Below are 20,000 nucleotides of genomic sequence, written 5' to 3' on the forward strand. Positions count from 1 at the left end.
GTAGGTATCTGTTTCTGTGGGGGCACGCACTTGCTAGTTCGTTTCGCTTGTTCAAAGTACACAAACTCTTCTTACAGATGATCACGAATTTTTCAAAAAGACATAAATTACATTTGTTAGTAATGTTGCTATAAGGTCTGCACTGCTTAATGATTCTCCACTTGATGGTAAAAGGTTTGTTGTTGTCTTTGAGTGTCCAAATATGTTTAGATAGCTCAGTTTCGTTTCTCTTGTTTTGGTGTCGAAAGGATGCTGTGTGATTCCTGTAGCGCTCTTTAAAATTTGTGGCGAGGCCCACGTATAATTCTGATGACGTTTGTGTTGTGATTGTGGCTTGGTAAACTACATTTTGTGTGAGGCATTTTCCGTCCAGCGGGCATTGATCCTTTTTTCTGCAGTTGCATTCTTTGGCGTTTGTTTGTGTTTGCGACTGGTGGTAATCTGATAGTAGTGCTTTGTTGTGTGACGAGATGATACTCTTCATGTTAGGCATGCAGGAGTAGCTGAGCTTCAGTGTGTGCTTGTTGAAGATCTTGTGTAGGGGGTGTCCGTTAGGGAAGCATCTGTCAATGATGTTTAGGAACTTCCTTCCCAGGTTAGTTTTCACGTTAGCATTCCATGGGGGGTTGTACCATACGATTTTTCTTTGGCGATTTCTGTTGCGCTTTGGCTGTGGTTTATACGTGAGCTTGTGATTGTAGCCGCTCTCGTCAAGCGCTTTCTGGTACGGCGGAATCGCTTCGTCGAAAACTTTCTGGCTAGATGAGATGCTGGTCAGTCGTTTGTTGATGTTTTCTGGAATGTTCTTCAGTAGTGCGGGTGGGTGATTACTTTGTCGGTGAACGTAGAGGATTTTGTTGTTGGGTTTCATGAAGGGTTTGTAAGATCCACTTGTAAGGTCTAGGGTTACGTCTAGGAAGTTTATGGTTTTTTTGTTTGCTTCGATGGTGATTTTGAGGCCATTTGACTTGAAAATTTCACTGACTTCTTGTTTCGTTATCTCGATTTGTTTAGGTGTCGCAATAAAACGATGAATTGAAGTCTTGCTACCATTGTTTATTATCTACACTGCTCCTCTCAGAGTCGAGCGCTCTATAAATTTATTCTGTTCAAGTTCAAGAAGTTTCTACTGCTCCTTTCACCAAGTTGAGCGCTGTCAAGAATGAATTACCAGGTTAAAGATTTCAGTTATTCGACCAAGAACATCCCGCTGGCAAGTAAAAGCAAGTATCTACAAATCCTGATAGAGAAAACAGAATTCTTAATACACCGAATGCGTTGGAAAGCCTTCTTCTTTTTGCAAAACCACGACACCGATAGCAAAGATAAAGGAACCTACGGATTCAAATCAAAACGCCCACCACCGCACGTTAGCGCCCTCGATGAATTTGAAGACAACATGCTTAATATGATCCAACGAGTGGAGTTTAAAACCAACTGCACTGCAACAAATAGCCTCCAAGCAAAACTTGACAAAGACGTACAAGAAATCCGACAAGATAAGAACATCTATGTAAAAGCCGACAAAACTACCAACCACTACAAGGCTGAACCTCAAGACTATTTAAACCTCCTACAGAAAAACGTCACTAAGGCTTACAAGAAAACTAACAAAAACATCCCAGATTCAATTACCTCCGTCGACAAAAAGATCGCCCAAGACCTTAAACTTGATGACCGCATTGAAGTTTCCGCGAGCAGAGACGCATTCATAACATTAAAAGACCACAAGCATGATTTCACAAACAACCCAACATGCAGACTCATAAATCCCACAAAATCAGAGATCGGCATAATCAGCAAGCACATTTTAGACAACATAAACAAAGAAATAATCAAAGTAACAAAAGCGAATCTATGGAGAAGTACCTCAAATGTCATCGAATGGTTTCAAGCAATCCCAAACAAATCCCAACACGCGTTCATAACTTTCGATGTATGTGACTTCTACCCATCCATTTCCGAGCAGCTTCTGAAAAAGGCACTTGACTATGCATCCCAATTCACGCACATCACTCCGCAAGACCGCCACATCATCACACACGCGAAAAAATCACTGTTGTACCACCAGAACACGGCATGGGAAAAGAAAAACACCAGCAGCTTATTTGATGTGACGATGGGCTCATATGATGGAGCCGAGACATGCGAACTCGTCGGCACCTACATGTTGTCCCTCATCACACCGAAACTTAAAGGCCAAGTTGGTCTCTACCGTGACGATGGTCTGGCAGTGTGCAAAGCAACACCTAAACAAATCGAGAAAACGAAACAAGAAGTCAGTGAAATTTTCAAGTCAAATGGCCTCAAAATCACCATCGAAGCAAACAAAAAAACCATAAACTTCCTAGACGTAACCCTAGACCTTACAAGTGGATCTTACAAACCCTTCATGAAACCCAACAACAAAATCCTCTACGTTCACCGACAAAGTAATCACCCACCCGCACTACTGAAGAACATTCCAGAAAACATCAACAAACGACTGACCAGCATCTCATCTAGCCAGAAAGTTTTCGACGAAGCGATTCCGCCGTACCAGAAAGCGCTTGACGAGAGCGGCTACAATCACAAGCTCACGTATAAACCACAGCCAAAGCGCAACAGAAATCGCCAAAGAAAAATCGTATGGTACAACCCCCCATGGAATGCTAACGTGAAAACTAACCTGGGAAGGAAGTTCCTAAACATCATTGACAGATGCTTCCCTAACGGACACCCCCTACACAAGATCTTCAACAAGCACACACTGAAGCTCAGCTACTCCTGCATGCCTAACATGAAGAGTATCATCTCGTCACACAACAAAGCACTACTATCAGATTACCACCAGTCGCAAACACAAACAAACGCCAAAGAATGCAACTGCAGAAAAAAGGATCAATGCCCGCTGGACGGAAAATGCCTCACACAAAATGTAGTTTACCAAGCCACAATCACAACACAAACGTCATCAGAATTATACGTGGGCCGCGCCACAAATTTTAAAGAGCGCTACAGGAATCACACAGCATCCTTTCGACACCAAAACAAGAGAAACGAAACTGAGCTATCTAAACATATTTGGACACTCAAAGACAACAACAAACCTTTTACCATCAAGTGGAGAATCATTAAGCAGTGCAGACCTTATAGCAACATTACTAACAAATGTAATTTATGTCTTTTTGAAAAATTCGTGATCATCTGTAAGAAGAGTTTGTGTACTTTGAACAAGCGAAACGAACTAGCAAGTGCGTGCCCCCACAGAAACAGATACCTACTCAAGAAATTTGTGAGCAAGTAACGCAATCTTTTAGCAACACGAGATTTCAGATTTTAAATCCCATAGCAACTGCTTCATTTTTTTTTATTCTTATTTTACTTTTTATTCTTATTATTCTTATTTTATTTTTATTTTATTTTTTAATTTATTTATTTATTTTTTTATTGCCAGTTTTTCAATGTTATATAGCATCTGTTTTTCCATATCATAGCAACTGTTTTTATATCTCATAGCAACCTAAAGTTAGCTTTTAATTGCCAGTTTGTGAAATTTAACGGTCATTCGTTGATATTGCCTGATGAGTGTGGTCATCCTTTGACCATACGAAACAGCGTTGTCGCAATAAAACGATGAATTGAAGTCTTGCTACCATTGTTTATTATCTACACTGCTCCTCTCAGAGTCGAGCGCTCTATAAATTTATTCTGTTCAAGTTCAAGAAGTATATATATATATAAATATACAGAAAAGTGGGAATGCGGATAAGTAATTCAATTGTAACAGCGCTTATTTCAGGGATTAAGCACCAATTTGATATCTTCTAATTTGGTCTATGGTGTGATATCCTTTAGTCAAGGATCAATGGCAGCCCGGCGTATTTTTACAGGTTTGTTTTTCAAATTTTGAACATACCTGTTTCCCATGAAAAAAATGTTTAACTTTCTTGCAATAAATCTAAATTTAGGGGCCAGCTATGGTGTACCAATGCCCCTCTTGTCTTATTTTTATTGTCATTGTCTATTGTTTGAAGCCCACCAGATATCTGGGAAAGTCCATACGCCTAATAAATCGACCTGTTGCTAGTATATACATATCCATGTACATTGTACACATGGCAAAGAATAGTCAAGCAGATAGGAAATCCACGTTAGTAGATTCAATACCATTATATAACTTCATTACTTGTAGATAAGTTTCCAGCACTATCAAAGACTATGATGAGTCACAATAACCAATCCTTATCAGTTGATGCTTTAATCATGGTATAGAAAAACTGCCCAATCATTTGGTTAACACGTTGTTTTCATATAGCAATGAGTTACTATAGCAACAGTATGAGCTTGGTGAGCCCCATTTTATATTGTTGAATTTTGATTAACAGGATAAAACGCAACTTTTAGCAAAGTTTTAAAACGTTTTGAACATGGGGTTCAGAATCGAACCACCTTAAATTTTCGAAAGTGCTGTAAACTGTACATCTCGCCAGCCAACTTGAGTCCTACAGCCGGTAGTAGGATTAAAGAATAAAAATACGAAGAAGTTATAGTTTTCCGATATACTTACGTTTTAATGTTACGCCCTCCACCTGGAATTAACGTAAGGATAAATAGTTTATTGTGTTCGTAATAAACTTGAATCAATTTCAGTACGCATTATACAATTCGATACCATAAAGTCCAGTTCATAAATAACAGCCAAAATTGAACTTTAGCAAGCTATTTACAAGATATAAAATGCTCTTCCCACGGTATATTAGCGCTTATGAGTACACAGCAATATCGCTATAAAATATAACTTGACGCTATCCCATGGGTGGGAATGTACTTTTCTCATGGTCCCACTACAGGAATTTTGTATGCGCCAGTTGCCCAACGGTAGGCCATTGTCACCTTCTGAAAAAAAAGTTCAAATGCCCGTCAAATGCCCGCGGAGTGTGGGTGAGGGCACATGGGTGGGCTTTGAATTGACAGAGCCATAAGAGACGTATGAATTGCATTATTTTGATCAATCGAGAAAGTGCCTCTAAAACGTCCGTGAGAAATTGTTAGAAAATTGCAGTTTACCTGAGTTAGCGCAGTAGATAAAGCGACAATTCCCAGGATGATCCAAAACTTCATGATGAGCAACAGACTGCAACTTTAATGAAAAATTCATCAAAAAAACAACTTTTTTTGGGCAAGATTACTTGTAGTTAATCAGGCAATTGCTGAAGCGCGTGATTGATTTCTTCAATTTTTCGCAGCGGATGCAGTTTAAATTGTGCCCAGTATGTCTTTGTTATAGTTTTTGAGACAACTACTATCTAACGAAATTACAGTTGTACTTTGATTTGTGAAACGACGTTGCTTGTCTTTGTAGAGTTTAGACTGGGCCCGTTTAGACTCCATTTGGGCCCAGAATATATTCACATGTACCTTAAGCAAGAAGTCAGTGCAGTTCACATGACACATTAACTGTACTCTGTAAACAGTAAAGCTAATTTTAAAAGAACGAAAAGCGCTTACTTTTAAAAAACAACAACAATTGAGAAAATAATGGTTGACAATGTAGTGGCCGCCAGCTTCTTAAAGCATCTTTTCTTCGCTTTAATTCTTGGAAATATTAATGCTTTGGAAAACACTAGATAGTTACAAAATTCCGAATATTTGGCGTAAAGGAAATCTTAAAATCAGGGCGAAATCAACTGCAAGTAAAATGACAGTTATTTCAAAACTTTCGCATAAAAGCTAAGAGTTTCGAAAGTTTTACACTTACCTTTTACTGATGCTGAAGGTTTGAAATTTCGAAGAACGTTACAACGACAGACACTTGTAGCAAACTGACTTGAATCAAAGAATTATCTCCATAAAATGCTTTTTTCTTCATAATTAAGCAGCACATGATCTTTCTTTTTTGTTAAGCAGCTGAAATAATCATTATGACATTCCTGGCTTTTACAGGCTGTGTGAAAAATATTTTCAAACCAAATGAAAACCCCACGCAATAATTACTTTTTTTATTCATCGACTGTTTACACTAAAATTTGATTTAACAAATAAAGAAGCTTCGACTGTGCTCTGTTCTTTTGTAAAGCACGCATGAACAAAGAATTATCTCCGTAAAATGCTTCTTTTCTTTATAAGCAGCACACGATCTTTCTCTTTTGTAAAGCAGCTGAAATAATCACTATGACATTCTGCCTGTTTTTGTACAGACTGTGTGAGAAATATTTTCAAACCAAATGAAAACCCGACGCAGTATTTACTTTTTGGTTCATTGACATGGTTTACACTAAATTTTCTTTAACAAATAAAGAAGCCTCGACTGTACTCTGTTCTGTTGTAAAGCACGCAGGAAGCGGTGGAGCACGAAAAAAAGTGTAGGGGAAAACACGAGACGTAGTCGAGTGTTTTTCCCTACTTCTTGAGTGCTATACCGCTTCCTAAGTGCTTTACAACAGAACAGAGCACAGTCGAGGCTTCTGTATTTGCTTTATGATAATCTATTAATTTCTCCACGCATTCGGCTGAATTTTCAAACCAAACTTTATTTTCCAAACGAATGAAAGTGGCGTCCGCGTGCTCTGTTCCCTGATCAAGCACGCTGAAATAAGCCAATCGCAATCCTTGCTAGAATTGTTCGAATAATTTGATTGGCTCACGAGACGACAGCTATCAATCACAAACTGGACTTCAGTTAAGCTTTCACTTTCAAGCGGCTTTTGAGAGAAGAACGATGCCTTCAAAGTTCGCTTTTTAGTTTAATTATTTGAAAAGGATCCAAAGGTTTTTAGTCTAGAGGAATCTGGCCGCGTTGTGACTCGTGAAAACGTGCACCGGCTTTTCCAGTGGAAATTAGGAAACAAAAAGCCCAAAGCTTGCGGATGAAAATGCAAAATGCTAAGTTGTATTTAAAAGGAGCTACAGACATTTACGGCTTACAGAGGGTGGTAAAGGGTATTTTCGTGACTCGTGATGGGCCTTTTTTTTCCCCGTGAAATCTGAAATGGCTAATGTTTTCCTCGTGAATCGTAATTTCCATAGTCGCCGTGAACCGTGATTTTCCAAAAAGTTCTCTCTTATTTTCCGTGAAGCGTAAAATGCCAATGTTGTATTTTTCGTGACTTGTGAAAGGGCTGCTTTATTTTCCGTGAAACGTGATCTATACCCCCCCCCCCTCCCTTTACCACCCTCCTTACAGTCGCTTGCAGCAAGATTGCCCGAATTAGCGTCAAAGTTCGAAAGACTGGGGAGAATATCAGAGCAAGCTTTCAACTGATCACTCGTCGGGTGTACGAAATTGTTGAGGTTCACTTCGCCGAGATGATCGGAAATCGCAGTAAGCAAACGGGCGTTACTACACTGCAGGTAAGTGTTGTTTAAGCGTTTTTGCAAAAATAAAGCTTCTCATCATAAACAGAGACAGATATATTGGTGTTTTCTGTCGTTGTTTTACTTCTTAAGTATAATTTTTGTCGTTGTAACAAATATAATGTCTTTTATCGAAGCATTCGCTAGGTTGAGCATTTGTTTTTTTCCTTACTTGTTTTGTGGGAATCTAGCAAAACTTGTTATTTTAGTTTAGTTTTAACACAACTGTTGTCAACAATGGTCTCCGTGCAGCCATATTTAGCGCGGACAAACAGTTCGTTTCCATTGCGTTTGTCTGAGTCACAGGAGATGTTTACTTTGGGTCAAATTTGTCAAAACTCCGAAGAGAAAATTTGAAAGCCAGCCTACTGTCATCAACTCGTGCTTTGTTCTGTGATAAAGAACGCTGTTTCAGCCAATCAGAGCACGCGTTATATAGAAACTTAATCATAATTTTTGTTAAATCAGCTGAAATAATCGTTATTACATTCTGAATGGTTTTTACAAACTGTGTGAAAAACTTTTGTCGAACCAAATGAAAAACCCACGCAATATTTGCTATTTCTTGAATCGAGACTGTTACACTAGATTTTCGTAACAGAAAGAAAAGAAAAATATGGAGAATGTACAGAACAATAACGACTGCTTCACGGCCGTAGGCAGACTAAAATTCTCACCGAGGCAATAGATCAGGAAAAGAAACCTCTTGTTCTATATTGATAATTTTTTTTATAGCCTCTTTAGGGAACTTGAAACAAATAAATAGATTCATCATTTTTACCGAGGCAAATGCCTCGGTTCTGCTGTTACTATATAGCTACGGTCCTAAGCTTACTACCACTACAAAATCGACACGTTAAATCCGCTTTCTATGTTCAAACTACTAGGAATAGCGAATTAAACAACGAGACGAAACTTGCTCTGTAAAGACTCGCTGACAACTTGAGGAAGGTAGAATTCCCTAATTCAACGATCTTCGAAAGTCTGGAGAAGAATACGACCTGAGTCAATCCTCTGTTGAGTCACGTATGGTTTCCCAAAAAAGCATTTATGAAGTGCTATTATCAAAGATGAACGAAATCAATCTCTTTCAGACCGACCTCAGAGAAAATCAATTACGACACAGGAAAACTTGGCCTGAAACATAATATCATCAAATAACGGTACGTGTATACGTGGCTTCCCATTTTTGAAAACTGGGTCAACTCAGCTTTTTTGCTGAGATAAGATTAGATTTTAATACATCATTTATGCATGTTGCTGATAACTTTTGTCCTAAATAGATAACTTTGTTTCTTGAATTTAGCTTCTTAAATATTTTTTTTTTCCTTTGAAAGGCGCAACAAATACACATTTCATAGAAGACCGTAGAATCCAAGTATCAAATGAATTAGTGGAAAATTCGTTGCTTAGTCTTCAAACTTAAAGTGCTCATGAAACGAAGTATTTTTAAACGGAACATGATAAAGACATCTAAGTGCCGACATTTTTTTTTTTTTTGAAAAAAAGGAAAAATGTGTCAGACAAGTGTAAAAAAGAAATACCAGTCTTAAACATGTCGCATTTTCCATAACTAAGGGGGACACATGTTCACTTTTGGGTAACTTGGTGCGAGTTCGTTTGCGTTGTGACATCAAATTGTTTTTCAGGAAGGTTGTTTACCGAAAACCGAACAACGAAGAAGAAGCCATCGTTACGGTATCACCCAACCGACAGAAAAGATACACTACAAACGAACTTAACGTATTTATTTAGCGACACCTAGTGAAATCCTACTTACCAATGAGCGACTTCAGTTCTAAACAATGCAATCTATCGTAAAACTATCTTACACTAAGCCTACTACTCAGGAAAATCGGTAACAACAGATAGAACATGGCCATGTTTATCAAAGTTAATGCTTGTCATGATTGTTTTTGTCTTGTAGACGATTATTCCGATTAAAGTATTCCCAGCCAAAGAAACAAATGAAGATCAGACAGTAAACGAAGGGCTTTTCAATTTTCACTGCTGCAGGATTACTGACGCAGCTCGAGTTCCATTCATTGTTGAGTTCGCGTGTTTATTGATATCCTCAAGTTAACATCGATGATAAAGATTCGTTATCTTGCGAAGATGGTTTGCAGCTTTTGCTCCAAATCAGCTGCCTTCTTATATTGAGGATATCGTAACGGATATGCTGCGGATCAGTTTTCCACTGTCGCTGTTTCACATTGTTGAATATAATTTTCGTAAGGCTGAGAAGATTCAAATTTTCCAAACTTGCCTATTATTTGACGCCCCAATGATTTTTCTCTTTCAATCCTTCTTTTTAATACAGTTGACTCCCGATAACTCGAACCCTCGCTAACTCGAACCCCGCGCTAACTCGAAGTAATTTTCATTTCCCTTTAGGCCATTTTCTATATAATTTTACGCTCGATAACTCGAGCTCCCGATAACTCGAGCCTTTAACCATTTCCCCTGAGGGCTCGAGTTATCTGGAGTCGACTATAGTTGTTCTTGTTACTGTTGCATTTTTTGGAAAGGGTGGGGTAGGGGGGGGGGTATGCGGCCGACTAGTAGTGAGAAGACAACAATTGATTTGCAAACTGACGTATGGCGTAATGATCATCAGTGAAGGAAGTCATCAACACTAATTTACTACTTCGTTCATCAGTCACATAATTTCTATGTGAGATCTCTGGAGATCTTTCTTTAAGTTAACACTTCCCCTTTAACACAGCCGTGTGATGCCAACCAAACAAAGAAAAAGTTTCCTCTTGATTGACAGCCCTGTTAACGTGTATGCAATCAACCGAGACGACTTTCGACGGAATATTACCTAAACGGATACTACGAATTGGCTAATCGGTTGATCAGCATCGTTGTTCTGATGGACTATAAAGTATTTTCCGTATTAGGTGTAATTCTATTAAGCTATAAGTAAACATGGACCACAGAAAAACTCCGTGGACAAGTACGAAAAAGCGATAACAGCGAAGAACGAATGAAAATAGATCAATGAGTTAAGACGCGAAAGTTGACCTTGCGGATGAAGTTATAGCTATCGTATCAATCGCGCAAAAAGATGGAGTCAAGAGAAAATAAAGGTTCAGTAAAAATTTGGGAACTTGACAGTGATCTGAGATATTTACATTGACTCTCCTGTTGAGTCCGATATACCGACGAATCGTCAGACTCATCTAGACCCATTGGAATATTATCCATGTACAGTTGCTCCGCCGCGCTTTCTTTTGTTTGTTTTCTTCGCCCAGTCACTCTAGCGTTCGTATCCTTTTTCGTCCTCGCCATTTTGCCAGACCAGCTTCAAGAAAAACCGAGCTAGGGAAAAATTCTCTCTCTGCCTTGAGCGCATTGCGAAACACAAGGGGTTTTTGGAGATTCGCGCGTAAATTTCACCACAAAAAAATTAACGGTAGTAAACTTTCCAAGCGTTGATTGGCTCAGTTATCTGAGAACTCACTTGAAGGCGTTTGTGGTCGGAGTTCGTTTGCGAAGCAAGAGATTTTTCTAAGGGCTGTTTTCTCGAGGAAATTTTTTCGCGTGAAGCAGACACTTTAAAGAGTTACAACTCAAAGGGAATTTTTTGGATTGCCCTCAAATTGGAACAGCAGCTAGATTAACATATAAAACACAACAGTGTCTGGGAATTGCTTATTTCGAAATATTATTTCTCCGAGAGCGATTTTTCTACGATCACTTCACATTTTTTTAATCCTATTTCGAAAATGCTCTGTAACTTTTTACTGCAATTGAATATGGCAAATCGCAGACACGGTTTTTTTTAGCGCTTTTGGTCCTGAAACCGACAAATCAAATAAATTGGCGAAAAGCAAAATTCCCTTTGACTTGTAGCTTTCAAAAGGTGATTAGGACGCTCGCAGTTAGTGGTCGTGAAAAATTCGGCAATTTATTTTATTTCAAAATTCTTGGTATAGTTTGATAGCCAGCTCTATAAGCTTTAGTTTGATAAAGGAGTTTAAGGATCGACAGTTTAAACCGGACGCGCTACATCGCTTGGATGCGAGACATCCCTGAAGGTATACGGTAACCTTATGTGTTTTTTCTCATACGAGGTTATATTTTCCTAATTTGCCAGGACTAGCTAGGACCTGGTGCCACCCAATAATTCTGTTTATAAACAACCTATAGTTAAAAGCGGCAAGATTTCCCAATACAAGTACCATCATAAATACTACATACGAACAGCAATAATAATAAAACTTTTTCTAACAGTTGTAAGGAAATTGCACAAATATCAGGATGGCAAATTAAGATGTAAACAAACAAACAAACAAACAAACAAACAAAAACAAAAACAAAAACATCCGGCCACGTTTTCAGGTCAATTTAATACATGATTGGCGGATCAGGCCAATTAATTCCGCCTTCATCCCAATGTCAATAAAACAGTATCAGTATCAACGGATAACAAAACAGATAAAAAGTGCCATGCAGACCTATAATTTAATAAGAAAGTGAACTATAGGATGTCAGCAAACTCGATCACAACGATGAATGGAATATAGTCACCAAGCTGCTTCAGTAATCCTGCAGCAGAAAAAAATTGCACGTCTTCTTTTGCGATGTCTCCACGATTGTGTCTATTCAGAGCCTGGTACTGATAGGATCGATGCATCGATTTGGAGCTGTGGTATTTACCCTTCGTTCTCCGATCATCAGTCCTAAACTGTGCCCCTTCTCCATCCTTACCCAAGCGATTTTTCCCCTCTTTCTTTACAAATAAACAATCATTGTGTGAGATAGTGCTTTATATGAACACTGCCTCTTTAGCAGCCGTGTTATACCAACATTTTTTTTCAAATTGACGGGCAAAGAAAAGGTAAACCACTTATGAATCTTCCTTTAAATATGTTAGTACTGGGGCTTACAGGACAGGCTATATAACAAACGTTAGAAATTTTACTTGGTACCAAAGTCGCGCTTTTCACGAACACCTTTCTTCTCACTCGTAGGTAAACAGGAAGAATTGCGAGCAATAGCTCAACTCGCCCACAAACTATTTATACGAACAATACTCTGTACGTTGTCCCTAACAAAAGGAAACTTGAGCAAAAGTTGCAATCATCTTTGCAAGACCATAAATTCTGATTGGTTGTCAGTTAAGGCTCAAACTGAGCAACTGAATGCAACAGCTAAGGCGGCATTCCTACCGTGATCATAGGCCGTTTTACCGCGTTGCAATTGCAATAGAAATAAAAATTAAAATGTTCTATTTTTTGTCAATCGCCCCCTATGTCGTGAAAAGCAGTCGGTAGGTCGGTTAGAAATATATAAGAGAAGACAACAGAAACATTCTCAAGTTGTGAAATAAATAATTCAAAGTCAGGGCTAATAACTTGATCTTTCCCGAGGCTGCCATTTTCCATCGGAACTACTGGCACTCCACAGGGTGTTCAAAGACGTCGTTATGGAGGGTCTAGAAGAGTACAGTGTATTTTCGGGACCCGGGATTTGACCACAATACGGTGCGGGAATCGCGAAAACGCTAAATATCTTGACGGGACCAGGGATTTGACCGCTCCCCGGGAAGCGCGACTCGCCAAAATTTGACCACGGGATGCGGGATTTTTTCGCTTGTCTGTCGGGAATTCGGGAAATCGTCACGACTCAAATAAACGTTCTAGAGGCCAAAGCAAATCAACCAGGCGAGCGCTAAGTGGTGTCTTCTTTCAAACCTAACTATTGAGTGTGCCTGGTTAATAGTTGTCTAATTGAAACTGTCAGAGAGTATTTTGTGTCAACCAAATGCCAGCAAAGTCAACGTGGTGTAATAGCATATCAGTTATTTACTCGATGCTCAATTGACTCAGTTTCTCAAGCTCTTTAATCTCTTCACAGGTTCACATTTATTGTAATCTTGAGGGTATTTTTTCAACAGCTTTACCACTAGATGGCCCTAGATGCGGCAAATAGTGATGCCAGCTCTGCTAGAGTAAGAGTTTTGGTCTCGTTTTATCTTGCTGCCACTGGCGATACTTAATTCTGGTTCTAGCGCCAGAACCTCAGCGATTCACAAAGCGAAATTCAATGTTCCGCTCAGCGGCGACGAACACAAAGACCTCTTAAATTTCGTGAGGCACTTAAAAACCTTCACTGCCGGGTTTGCAGAAATCGCTAAGAGTAAATGCCTCGGAGTAAACCCCGAGGTCACGATTGCCATAAGGTACAAAAAGCTATTTAAAGAAACGCGTAAATTCAAAATATCAGGCGACAGGGCCAATCTACATCTTTCATTTATTAGCTATTGTAGAAATTAAACTTTTTAATGTATTTTTCTGGGAAAGAGAAACGGGATTCGGGATAGTGATGAAAAAAGTGCGGAATGCGGGATTCTCGTGAAAAAAGAGCGGAAATGCGGGGTCATGACCCCTTCCACACCCTCGTTATGGAGCCTCATTTAGATGTCAGAGTCACCTGAAGATGTCTATGTAGTGTGTTAAGCTAGAAAACAAGAAAATATGTACAAGCAATGAGTTAACAGCATTTTTCTTTACACTTTAAAACTTGAACTTGGCCTCGGTCGGGTGGAAGGGAATTAAAACATTATATGGGCATGGCCGGTGACATTTGAATTCAATGGACTCCATTTCTCATCTTAAAAGCAACTCAACTGTTTTTATCTGAAACGACTTTGAACAGTACTTTGAACTCTGGCACAGTACAGATAAAATGCTAACATGAGTTGCTGTCTCTCAGTTCTGTCTGTAATTGTACTCGCAATTGACAGATCATTCTGTCGGTTCGGTTTGTAATGTTAATTAGCTTGACTAACCTAAAGCTGAAACCAGGATTTTCCGCCAAAACAATCACCAACAGAAGTACTAAATATGAAAAGCAAAAAAGGTAACTATTTAAAATTTAAGGTAACATGGGGTCCAACCTATAGCCACACGCAGACCTTTCCTAGATAATTAAGATTTTTATTACCTAAAACGTGGTCAAACGTCATGCACCAACAAAAGTACTCAATATGAAAAGCAAAAAAGGTTACTATTTAAAATTTAAGGTAACAACCTATAGCCAGACGAAGAGCTTTCCCAGATAATTAAGATTTTTATTACCTAAAACCTGGTCAAACGTCATGCTAAAATGTCAGATCTCTAAGCCACAGATGACAGTTGACATATTAAATAAAGAATTATGTAATAAATTTGTCCTTTTTTGTTTTTTTTTTTGTTTTTCTTTGTTTTTTTCTGACACAGAGATGAGTTAATTAATGTATGTTAGACGTATCAGTAACACCTGCCTTCATCACGATATAAACAGAGCAGTGTTTTACAACCAACAAACTAGTGAACTTTACGATGTCGGAAGACTCGAACTCAGCAATGAATGGGACTCACCCAACGAGCTGCTTCAGTAATCCTGCAGCAGTGAAAATTGGAAGAACCTTCGGTTACTGTCTGATCTTCATTGTTTCTTTGGCTGGGAATACTTTAATCGGAATAATCGTCTACAAGACAAAAGCAATGAGAACACGCACCAACTTTCTGTTAGTAAACATGGCCATGTCCGATCTGCTGTTACCGATTTTCTTGTTCCCGCCAATTATCACTGGGTTGTATGTTGACTCCTGGCTGGTAGGCGGTCCTCTTGGCCAGGCCTTGTGTAAACTGCATGTGTTCTTTTCCAATGTTTCCACAAATGTATCTATTCAGAGCCTGGTACTCATAGCATTAGATCGATTTGGAGCTGTGGTATTTCCCCTCCGTTCTCCGCTCATCAGTCCTAAACTTTGCCTCTTCTTCATTGCCGTCACTTGGATCATCGCGATGGTTGTCCAGTCCCCATATCTCTTCGCCTTCAGACTAGTTGAATATTCTGAAAAGTTGATCTGCGCGCGGAGGTGGAATGAAGCCTTCCGAGATTCCTCGTCCTTTAGAAACTACATTTTAGCAATGTTTGTTATATTCTTTTGTATGCCTTTGGTTTTAATGGCTGTACTTTACTTTATCATCGTTTTAAAGGTTAAGTCGCAGACGCCCCCAGGCGAGCAGTCGGTCAGCGCTGCACAGCAACGCCGAGAGAAAAGAGAACGAAATGTGTTAAAACTGGCGATCGCTATTGTCCTAAGTTTCGCAGTATGTTGGATGCCGTTCACTATTGTTACCTTACTAGGTAAAGTGCCTTGTGGCACCATACATTATTTTGTTATTGCTCGGATCCTAGCTAGTGCAAATTGCGCCATTAATCCTTGCATTTGTTTAATTTTTAGTAGAAATTACCGCCAGGGTCTTAAGAGCCTCCTAAACTGTTGCGTTTCCCTGCTAACAAGTAACCAAGTAGCACCGATTGGTTCGTAAAGCAATCCATCAATATATAGTGAATGATGGATTCTTAGAAATTGTTTCAAGGGGGCGTGTGGCCATGGTCCGCACACTATTTGGGAACTATAAACACATAACCTAAGTATCCACGCAGTTAGCTTAAGGTGATTAATTATGTAAAGACTTTCTAAAAGCCTGCAGATCATATCTATCTATTTGTCTCCGATTCTTTTGCATGTTATGGTGCTATATTGTTTTATCTACCAGATGGTAATAAAGAAAACGATGCTATGTTCTTTTACGTAATTTGAGAACGAAAAAAAAGGGTTTAGATTTGTCATTTTATACAGACTTTCACTCACAGTTGAATGATTATTAATTCAAATTCGCTCTCCCTTATGTGTGCGAACCACCTCAAGTTGGGTATACATAGAAAAAACGAAATACATATATCACCAAAAAAAAATTGGAAACTACTAGTACTTGAGACAAACAAAAACAAAAAGAATAAAAAAAAGAATAAAATAATGATCAAAAAGAAGAAAAGCTGGCGATTATAGTCAAAAACAAATTTACATTAAAAGCAGGTGGGAGAGATAAGTAAAAGTTAAATCGGTTAGATAAAAGAAAATCGGTAAAAGAAAATCGGGTAAAATTAGGCAAAAGAAAATTGGTTAGATATATGTATATATATATATACATATATATATATATATATATATATATATATATATATATATATCATAATTGTACTAGTATTGCCATTATCTTTCGATTCTGCAGCCATTCCTTTACGTTGCTTATTTTAGTGTTAATTTTACACATGTAAAAGGCTTTGAAGAAGCAGAACTGAAAACAACTTAAATCAAATAAACATGGTTTTTGAAGCCTATGCGACTGTTATCTTTTCCCCAATTTTGGTACTGCTCTTACTAATCTCTATAATGTGCTGCGGGTAACCCGGTGATGGACTAGTTTCCCAGACAGGGGGAGTAGAAAATCGATCGAAGCCAGTGTTTTGGAGGTCAAAGCTCTAAGCAGTAAGTTCAGTTGTCGAACATGCTCGATCGAAGTTTATTTCGGATTCTTCCGAATCGAAACTTAACTCTGGCCCCAGTGACGAAAAAGAAACAATTCTGAAACAAAACTTGGCCGTTTTAGTCCCAAAATATACTGGAACGATTAGTTTTGTTTTCCATTTTCTGAAGCAAATACAGACAGCTGATCATGACTCAGGCGCCACTGTGTTTGGTTCCTGGGTAGACGTCATCAGCAACCGCCACCCCAGACTCCCTAAAACGCGGTCGTGCAACACTTCAAGCGCGACTTTGAAAGGGCATAGAAAATCGAGGATTGAACCAAATTCAAAAATTTTTTCTCCCAAATGCTTCGAATAACAAGTGGATTCGCTTTAGCGAAAAAAATTTTTAGGGTTAGGTGCACTTTAACGCCAGTCGGGTTTTACCAATCAATCCCGCCTTCATCACGAACATAGTTTTTAGAGGGAAATGGTTATGAAGCCCGGCAAACATCAAAGGAGCAAATAAACTAGCTAAGGTTCATGTTGGAAGGTCCACGACCGTGCACGTACAATCTTCTGTATGGCACTCATACATTATGCATGATTACGTAACCAAAACGTGTATGTTGGTTAGTTCCTCAGTGCGGAGTAAACAGCTATTGTGTTTTGTGCACGGTCAAGGCCAGAAATACTCCTAGCCACTTCATGCTACAGAAACCGGGATAAGCTCCGGCTGATGAGCCACTTGGGTTTCCTCTCGACATGGCAACACTACACAAGAACTAGAGAACTCAGAACACAAGCGAGACCATGATATTTAACAGTTTATTGCATAAACACCAGTGAAGTACCAGGATTTTTCCTTTTACTAAAATATCATATCTTCGTCGCGCGCAGTGAAGATACCATTTTTATCTTTCACACTGTGAAGATATCATTCCTTTTTGATAACATTTTTCTTGTCCCTTTGACTACACTTAAATTTGTTGATGTATGATCGAAACAACTTCGGATCTTCTTCGTTCGTCTTCGGCAACCTTAGGCAATCTTCGGTAAACTTCGAAAATGTTCGGAAAATGTTCGGAAGCCTTCGTCTGGCCTTGAGAACAATTTTGGACAATCTTCGGAAATCTTCGGAAAATGGTCGGAAATCTTCGGAAAATCGTCAAAAACGTCGTCATTAGTATGTTAATATGATAAACATAATATTACATGCCCGCTTGTGGATACGAATTTTATCTTCTGGAGTTCAACTCGATATCTCACTCGTTCGCAACGCTCAGTCGTGAGATATCGAGTTAAACACTCGAAGATAAAAGTCGTATCCACCCTCGGGCTTGTAATATCCTCTATTTACGCTTCCACTGGCTGACATAGTATCAATAACACGAAAGTCTTTTACATTCAACATTTTACATAGAATTTGCAAGGAAAAGCAGGACCAGAAAGTGATCTTTTGTTCCGTGCCAAAAAATTTTATGCAGATTTTATTCAAATACCCTATAACTTAGATGGAAATTAAATTTCAGGCGCTTTCAATGCTTGCCATGGTCTGTAGAGGACTCAGCGAATGTTCTGACTACAACTGGGCTAACGATCAACTTTGTACTTAAAATATTCAGTAAAAAGATTTCTGTAGAGCTAAAATTAAGCTTATAGGTTTTAAGTTTAATCAAATACGGCATAAAACGATACAAATGAATCTGGTTTTCATCAGCTTTCAGTCAATAGTTTTCAATTGACAAAATAGAGAGAAAGGCGGACTTCATAACCTTCAACAATAAGTAAATTCAGAGTAAATTTTAGAAGCAAAGTTTCTGAAAATAACCTTTATTCTTAATTAGGCAAAACTCTTCGTTTAAGTTATCATTAAATCATTTTGCCCAAACTTTCCGTTCAGTGATGAGTGATTTTGTGACGAATCCCGGCACTTCCCCGTCAAAGCGTTTTTCAATTATTGAATGCACTTTCTGCCTTTAACCAATGACCTTTTCCTCCTTTTCTTAAAACTCTTTTAGAGCTAATAAAATTTCGTTCGCTTTGCTATGCAGATTTTGTGTGCGGCGCTGCGCCTGTGCTTTCCTTCTTTTAGCCTCTGTGATTGGTTTGTCGCGTCATCTCATTAATTTGTTGAGAATATGCAACTTCATCAGGAAAGTACAATAAATGTTCCTTTCCTTAACAAACGTTTACCACAGTTCTTTCGTAAAAGCAATAAACCGCTCATTCTATGGGTTTAAAGGGGTAATAGCCCACGCGGGATGTTGGGGGAACACGAGAAAAGCTCGTAAATCACTGGCGCCTAACGGCTCATGATTTGCAAATTTTTCGAGTGTTCTCCCAACATCCCGCGCAGGTTTATTACGTCGGTAAACCTATAGAAAGAGCGGTCTATTTGTCAACTAAATAGAGTAGTGCGCGCATATTTCACTCTGTTAACAAACCAGCTGGAAAATTGTATCTGAGACTCAGAAAGCGAATTTTGAAGATGTCCGCGAGCTCTAACACAACGATGAATGAAACACAGCCAACAAGCAGCTTCGATAACCCTGCATCAGAGAAAATTGGAAAAACCTTTGCTTACTGCCTGATCTTCATTGTTTCGTTGGCTGGAAATACGCTAATTGGAATTATCGTCTACAAGACAAAATCCATCAGGAAAACTACCAATTTTTTGATAGTACACATGGCCATGTCCGATCTCCTGCTACCGATTTTCTTGTTCCCGCAGGTTGTAAGAGAGTTGTATGTCGACTCCTGGCTAGTAGGCAGTCCTCTTGGTTAGGCCTTGTGTAAGCTGCATATCTTCCTTTCTGATGTCTCCACAACGGTTTCTACACGAGCCTAATGTTGATAGCAGTGGATCGATTTGGAGCTGTGGTATTTCAGCTCCGTTCTCCACTCATGAGCCCTAAACTGTGCCTCTTCTTCATTCCCGCCACTTGGATCATCGCGATGGCTGTTCAGTCCCCATATCTCTTCGTCTTGAGACTCGTTGAACATTCAGGGAAGTTGGTTTGCACTCGGGAATGGAAGGAAGTCTTTGGAGAGTTCTCGTTCTATGCATATTACGTTTTAGTAATATTTATGATTTTCCTTTTACACTCCTTCGTTTTTCATAAGTGTCCTTTATTCCATCTTTATTTTAAAGCTCAAGTCACAACCGGTGCCAGGCGAGAATTCGGTCAAGGCCGCAGAACAGGGCGTGAAGAGGGAACGAAATGTGTTGAAGATGGCCATTGCTATTGTGCTGGGCTTTGCAGTATGCTGGGTGCCATACAGTCTTGCTGCTCGGGGAACCTCAAGGATAAACATTATTACTCAGTTTATAGCTCGCGCAAATTGTGCTA

At 39.0% G+C, this 20,000-nt stretch overlaps 2 protein-coding genes and 1 pseudogene across 2 annotated transcripts in view; 2 read left to right on the forward strand and 1 right to left on the reverse strand.

The window, feature by feature from the left end:
• The window catches only part of LOC145487170 (uncharacterized), a 9,401-nt gene extending 3,966 nt beyond the window's left edge, over positions 1–5,435 (reverse strand). The window contains exons 1-2 of the mRNA XM_081465896.1: positions 5,050–5,435; positions 4,550–4,571 (exon numbers count right to left, since the gene is read on the reverse strand). Coding sequence (XP_081322022.1) covers positions 4,550–4,571; positions 5,050–5,103 — 76 coding nt within the window. The 5' untranslated portion in view covers positions 5,104–5,435. The remainder of the gene's footprint in view (positions 1–4,549; positions 4,572–5,049) is intronic.
• An 8,834-nt stretch (positions 5,436–14,269) lies between these two features.
• Positions 14,270–15,777, forward strand: LOC145487588 (QRFP-like peptide receptor). Its single transcript, XM_081466411.1, has one exon. It carries the CDS (start codon positions 14,667–14,669, stop codon positions 15,663–15,665), a length of 999 nt encoding a protein of 332 aa, XP_081322537.1. The 5' UTR covers positions 14,270–14,666; the 3' UTR covers positions 15,666–15,777.
• Positions 15,778–19,138: 3,361 nt separating this feature from the next.
• The window catches only part of LOC145487885 (QRFP-like peptide receptor), a 933-nt pseudogene continuing 71 nt past the window's right edge, over positions 19,139–20,000 (forward strand).

This window comes from Orbicella franksi, chromosome 5 (assembly GCF_964199315.1).
Source record: "Orbicella franksi chromosome 5, jaOrbFran1.1, whole genome shotgun sequence".
Lineage (NCBI taxonomy): Eukaryota > Metazoa > Cnidaria > Anthozoa > Scleractinia > Merulinidae > Orbicella > Orbicella franksi.

Bases quoted from the DNA above. Each gene is read 5' to 3' on its own strand.
- LOC145487588 (XM_081466411.1), top strand. From the start codon at position 14,667: ATGTCGGAAGACTCGAACTCAGCAATGAATGGGACTCACCCAACGAGC.